Below are 7188 nucleotides of genomic sequence, written 5' to 3'. Positions count from 1 at the left end.
TCAAACACTTGTCTTCTCACTCTTCTGCTCTTGCAGAAAAAAAGAGCAGGATATCCACTAGGCGCTGGTGTGCATCCTCTCCTGTACTGGACTGAGATGGTCTAGGTGTGCTGGAGGGGAGGAGGAGAGATGCTGAGCCAGGGATGACAAGGAGAGACACAGAGAGAAAGAAGAGGAGGGACTTTGGTTTTGATGGTCTGGGTACAATCCTTGATGCGGTTTGGCCAGAGAACATCCAGAAACAAGGCACAAGGAGAGATACGGGAGGAATCCAGGTGTCTTCGGTTCAGTGTATCAGCATTGCGAAAGTTATGCGGACATACATCAATAATGGAAACTCCGGTGTTCTCCTCAGTCCCCTCACAGACAGTGACAGAAGAAGCAGAACACCTGCCTCTTCTCCAACCCCTCCCTTTTTGGTCTTGCCTATATGAAAGCAGGCCAAAAAGAGTGACTAGAGCTCATTAAATATTGATGGCGAAGTCAAGGATCGCAGGCTCGAGGTTGTATGATATGAGCAGGTGTAACGAGACACTGCGTCCTACAGTCCCAGTCTAACCCTTATCCCGAGAATCCGTTCCAGGGTTTCATGGGTCAAATGTATCAACGACAACAACCAAACACTGACATAAAGGTTCAAACTGTGAGTGCCATTGCACTGTGGCTGATGTTCAAAAGTCGCATTTGCAATGTAATTCTATTGCTTTTGTAAGTGAAGCACTGCATCTTTTTCCTGTGAAAACCTCTTATATGCAATAATCATCAAAAATGCAGTGTGCTTTAAAAATTCAGATATTGAGGTGTAAAAAATTCATTGGTTGTCTGCATGGTGTTGCGTTAGACTTGGGCTCTGTTTCACCGATGCTTGTTGGTGCCTCAATAGTCCGTTTGCCATATATAAAGTCTGTCTCACTGAAGGTCTGCCATTCTGTGCAAGACCCCTGATGCCACGAATATCTGCGAGAAACGGATTTACTATTTTCATATATAATCAAAATGAGCAGGATTCAATAAAAAATATGTTTTTAAAATGAACAGGTGTTCAAAATTTGCAAATGAAGATTCTTTACCTACAAAATGTGAATAAAAATCATCAATGTTATGTTAACAAACCATCAATTCAAAATCTGTTTTTCCCTCATACTGAGCAGAACACATTGTCATGAAGGTCTAAATAGGTCCTCTGTTTTATTTTTATTTTTTATGTCACATTACAACAAGGTTCCTACCTGTTGGTTGTGCAACACCAACGTTGATTTGGCAGACAAAAGAATTTTGAATTTTAAGCAATATTACATAGATGCAAACTCCTCACCTTTCAGTGAGAACTTTTTGAGATCAAAATAGGTCATCAATGGGATTTGCATAGATCCAATGAGAAGCTGTTTTTCTGGGGAGGGGGGTCTTACAAGGGTACTTGTGAACATACAAGGGTAAATAAAGAACTGGTTGTTTCAGGAAGTACTGTACAGTGTTTCCTTTACTCTTTACTTTAAAATTACTATAATGGGTAATATTTTATGTATTTGAGGTCTGAGATGTGGCAAACAGTATTGCCATCTAATCAGCCAATATTGTCTTAAATTTCCTGCATAGCACTTCGTCTTTTATAACATGAGATTTTAACCAAATGTTGATTTTGGTAAAATGTTGCAACAATATGTTAATTTTTTTCATGAAAAATGACAGTTTTGGACATATATGGTAATAAAAAATAACTAAAAATGAGCATGTAAAGCAAATAACTTCAGTGCCCTGCCCAGCGCAATGTTCTCACCTTTTTTCCCCCTTACCTGTTTGCATCCCTGATATTTAGCTCCACTATTTTTCCCCTAAATAATGATAAAAGTTTATGTCTTATGCCAACATTTCTTATTCTTCAAGAATTTAATTAAATTTTTCTCACTGGACAATTACACAACCTTGACATTTTTACTTTTATTTTATTTGCAAAAATATCATAATCATCATAGAAAATGTTTTCAAGTATTTTTTTTTTAATCTGTTGAATTTTTATGTATTTTTGAATAACCTAACATGGCAAAAAAGTTACACATCACTGACCGATATACTTTAATTAAAGTTATTTATTATTTTACTAAGTTATAATATCTGCATATATAGTATATGTCCAAAGGATACTCTTGTCTGTGGCACTTTCTCTTTTTTAATAACAGAGAGACATCTAGTGGTTCACAGGAGCCAGTGTGTGCAGTTGCCAAGCCATTTTTTCCCAAACAGCAAATTATATATATATATATATATATATATATATATATATATATATATATATATATATATATATATATATATATATATATATATATATATATATAATGTGTGTGTGTGTGTGTGTATATATATATATATATATAAAATTATTATTATTATTTTTTTTTTTATGTAATGTTTGTATACTATCCTCTTGATCTTTTGCCCTACCCTTACACTATTTCCATAAATAAATAGACCAAATCTACCACTTTTCTTGTGTAAATATGCATTTGCAGGACATCAAATCTTTGCTGCCCAGTTCAACAGCTTTCTGTGAATTAAAGTTGACCCTACTGGAAGTCAGTGGGGCCCATCAACTGGAACTACATTCTTCAAAATATCTTCTTTTGTGTTCAGCAGAAGAAAGAAATCATTGTTCAATTACATTTGAGCTTTTCAGTGCTGGAGATCAGGGTTTTGAAAAGAAATTAAGCATTTGTTTTGCATCATACAGGTTAAATTTATGGCCAATTTAAAGCATTATTTTTTACAATTTAAAGCAGTGTCAGTTTTTATCGCAGCTGTACACAGCAAAATGCTGGGTTAAAAACAACCCAAGTTGGGTTGAAAATGGACAAACCCAGCAATTGGGTTGTTTTAACCCAGCGGTAGGGTTAAATGTTTGCCCAACCTGCTGGGTAGTTTTATTTAACTCAACTATTGTTTAAAAATTACTGTATTGCTTAATTAAAATTAACCAAAGTATGTTGGAAATTAACATTTATTAATGTTCAATGCATAATTATTAAACAATAAACATTTATTAAATTGCTTATTAATATATATTTATATTAAATTGGTTCATTTTAAGCTAGCCATATAGCAATTTTTAAATAATAGTTGGTTTAAATAAAACTACCCAGCAGGTTGGGCAAACATTTAACCCTACCCTAAAACAACCCAATCGCTGGGTTTGTCCATTTTCAACCCAACTTGGGTTGTTTTTAACCCAGCATTTTTAGAGTGCATGTATGAGATTCTCATCTCCAGGGACCAAAAGAGTAAAATAAAAACGATTAACATGCATCTGCAACTGTTGTCCACTAGTTGTCGCTAGTGTCTATTTTTTTCTTTGGGAGTTGGTTACTCACCCATTTTAATGCAAACAAGGTAGTAAGGTGTGAAAGTTGTTGCCTGGCCAGTTTTTGCTTTCAGCCATCAAAAATAAATACATACATACATACATAAAAATGCACAGACACTTCCATAAGATACATTAAAATTTAGTATCTTCATAGGATTAGATTCGATATAAGAAGAACAGATACCGCTTTAAGAACAAAGTCTTTATTTTTTATCCCACACACAGAATTTTCACATGTACAACAATAGTTCATCTGAGCAAAAATTTATGAAAATTTATATAGACATTTAAAGCGTCTATAAAGAGTGCCGTTTCATGTTTTTTAAAGAAACAACATGCCATTTTACTTATTTCAAAGATATATAATTATTTATTTATTTATTATTATTTAATTAGTAAGTTATCACCGTTTTTATTAATTTAGTTTAGTCTAACAAGCAAATGTTTGACTGACAAGCTTTTTTGTAAATAATGTTTCCCAGTGAAAGCATTTGTACGCTATAAACAAATTACTCAAAATGAACAGGGAAATTTAATTGCCACACTTAATAAAAACAAATAAGTAGAATTCATGCACAACATTTAAAATGTCAGTGTGGTTTGTTACTCTTTGTACTTGACATTATGTAAAGTAATTTTAGCCTATAGATAAAATATGAATTTGCTGCAGACAAATATGGGAATATTTACAGAACAAAATGTTACAATCGCTCCTTTTTATGACATAATAATTCGCTAAAATATTTTGACACTCTTAACAAAATCGAATCGTTTTATGTTTTTTAACAATGATAAACAAATAAACATAACAATATGTTACTTATGCAGAGGTAATGCCTTAATATAACAAACAGTTCTGGTCTAAATATAAATATGATGGTGCAGAGACTGAATGTGTTCTGGTCGAATTACAGCGCTGCAATCGAAAAGATGACTGTCCGGCACCCGTTCAGTTGAGTCCCCGCATACCGCCATCGCATCCGTGACCGCATTTTTCTCGGCTTGCATAACATATCGCGTGACTTACTAGGTTAGTAACGTGAGGGAAAGGACAGCGGAGAAGGCGGTGTTGATGATGGTAGGAGGAGATTGTGCGCCGTTGTCTTCCGCGTTTCCCCGGATTTCAACCACTGTCCTGATTCCATCGTGTCCTCTCCTTGCACGTTTTTACGCTCAGCCCACCCTCCCAATTCAGTTAGTTGAAAAGAAAAAAATTAAATCAATTATACGGGACTCGCCGTCCCCCCCTCCGCCGTCACCTCTCCTTTTTCTCTCCCCCCCTTTGCAAATAACCACCACCGCCTTCGTTCTCCACATGCAGCATCGGAGTCCTGGGCCCCGGCGTACCGGCTCCAGCCATGTCGGCGAGGAATACAGCGGCTGGCGGCGGTGACGGAGCGACGGGGGAAAAGACGGGTAACGCCGCTTAAAACAATACAAGTTAGTCCGCCCTAGACGGGTCCGCTTGAAGCGGAGAGAGTTGGTGTAGATTGCGCTGTGTGCCGGGCGGAGGAGAGGGGAGATCTCGGTGTTCCCCGCTGATTGGTTTGCACACTCGCGATCGTAGCGAAACTAGGTCAGTAGTTCAGTAGAGCGAACTCTAGCAAACCAAGCAGGGGTGCGGAGGAACTGCTCACAGAGGCACATTTAGGGCTTTAACGCAGCGTTTAACCATATATTCTGGTTTTAATGTGACTGACAGTCACGTTTTTTAAATGTAGTATGTTGTTTTGTAATTATTTTGCGAGGCCTTGGCAGATTGGCTGCCGTCGCATTCATTCAGTCAGTTGTGGCTAGTTCTTTAAATGTCTTAATATATTTACTAGAATGCTATTTTTATGTTTTGGGGAACTTTGTTTCTTTCATATGGACAAATATTTATATATTTCCCAAGCTACACCGAGGATAAAAAGATAAAGAATCGAATCTTATCCGGAATAACACGTTAAATCGACGATTTACGTTACTGTGTTTACATTTGCGTAAAAGAGTGGAAATCTTAAAGAAATGAACTGTTCTGTGTTTGCGATTCTGATGCATGTTTTAATTAGTTCGGTTCCCTAACAAAGTTAGCTATTCTTGTATAGTAGCTAGCCTACTTTTGAGGAAGAATGTAGAGAAAACAGCTAATGTTTTGCCCTCAGGAGTCTGTTGTTCAACACAAAAGATACAAAGAAATCAGAATTTACGTTACAATTCTGACTATTAAAGGAGTCATAAATGCGCTTGGCCATAACTATATATGTTAGCCTACATTAAAAAACAAAAAATGTGAAAGCATTTAATTAAAGTATTCCTTCATTTATTTTTATAAAGTACAACTGATTAAACCCCATTTTAACTAAACGTTGTTATAACCATTCAGAAACATTTCTGCAGTTTTTATTTTATTTTAACCATACATATATACATTTACATACACATAAGTGTATAGAAAACTATAATACCTGTTCCATACTTTTAATAAATCCTTTTTTGTTGATTGTTATGTATGTATTCATATATTCATTGCTGTTGTATTGACATGAACCCAAATTAATGATAAAACAACATTATGCTTCTTACTTTTTTATAGTTTTTTTTTAGATCACATCTAGTACAAATGCATTTTCCCTAGTGAATTCAGTCTCCTTTTTAATGAGTGAAACTGCATGTTGTGACGTAAATGTGAATCATTAGCATTGTGAAGTCATAGCACTGCCTGATCTAGTCTAATTTCTTGTAACGTGACCTTGTAAACGTGACGGTTGTGTAATATGTAGGTCAAACACTTACACGGCACACTTGTAGGCCAGGGCTGTGATGCCCTCCTCTTCCTCAGGCGTTGCTTTCTCTCTTCAGCTTAACTCAATCAGTAAATCTTTGCATAACTAGCCTATAAACAATCCGAAACAAAGCCGTTTAATGTAATAGGACAGTTGTGCTAATAATTCCTGATAAAACGTGTAACCTAAATCTGCTGCCAGTTTGGTTTGTCTCGTCTCGTGACAGACACCCCCTCCCCTTCCCCAACACTGAAAAACGTGACTGGAATTTAGGGTCTTATCTGGAAAGTATGTCTCTTAGGTAACTGGCCTTTTGAGTCATTTCAGTGATAGGCGTTTTTTCAGGTCAGTTATTTAGTTTCTGGACCATTTGATAAATTCTAGTATAGCTGATAAATAAATGCACATGCCCTGGCCAAATTGTCTTTTGGAATTATTTGTGGGGGAAGAAGACAGCATAACATATCAGTACCTTAATTTCTTAATGATTTAATGTGGGTTTTACCTTAATGACACTAAATGTTAATATTGGAGATAATATATAATTTTTTTTAAAAATATAACCCTTGCTGTTCATCATTGATCTCTCATATACTGAATGCATACTGTTTAACTTTATGTATAAAACTTATTTAAATGTTAGTGTAGTTATTACTTTAAAAAGTAATTAATCTTTTAAATGTTGTACATGTAGATTCCTTGACCTGAATACATAAACTGTTTTAATAGAAGTTTGCAGCCTTTATGTACTCTTAAAAGTAGGTCAGAAGAACAGGAGTGTATTTCGATGCTGTTTTATCATCACTTTAATTGACCACTGCACATCTAGCTATAGCATATGTAGATGAAATGTGTTGCACTATTGCTTGCTACATTCTGAGTTACTGGGAAGAGTTTACATACATCTCAGAGGGACCTTATTGCATGAAAGGAGAGCTTTGAAAGTATTTGTTGTTTTAGTAAATTTGTTTATGAGAAATGTTATAGCAATTTTTCAGCTGAGCATTTAAGATTGTAGTATTAGTGGGTCATTGTACGTATACACTTTGTCATGGTCATTGAAGC

General features: G+C 35.5%; 1 protein-coding gene across 3 annotated transcripts in view; it reads left to right on the top strand.

Annotated features, from left to right (window-relative positions):
* Nucleotides 1-3580: 3580 nt before the first annotated feature.
* Nucleotides 3581-7188, top strand: part of bmal2 (basic helix-loop-helix ARNT like 2) — a 32198-nt gene continuing 28590 nt past the window's right edge. For 2 of the 3 annotated variants that reach the window (XM_067390203.1, XM_067390204.1), the window contains exon 1: nucleotides 3581-4774. In XM_067390203.1, coding sequence (XP_067246304.1) covers nucleotides 4717-4774 — 58 coding nt within the window. In that variant the 5' untranslated portion in view covers nucleotides 3581-4716. Of the gene's footprint in view, nucleotides 4775-4824; nucleotides 4935-7188 lie in introns of those variants that run through there. The other variant, XM_067390205.1, reaches the window with a different exon arrangement.

The sequence above is a fragment of the Chanodichthys erythropterus genome, chromosome 7, assembly GCF_024489055.1.
Source record: "Chanodichthys erythropterus isolate Z2021 chromosome 7, ASM2448905v1, whole genome shotgun sequence".
Taxonomy (NCBI): Eukaryota; Metazoa; Chordata; class Actinopteri; order Cypriniformes; family Xenocyprididae; genus Chanodichthys; species Chanodichthys erythropterus.
Note: the sequence above shows the minus strand (reverse complement) of the source record. Positions and strands in the feature narration are given on the sequence as shown.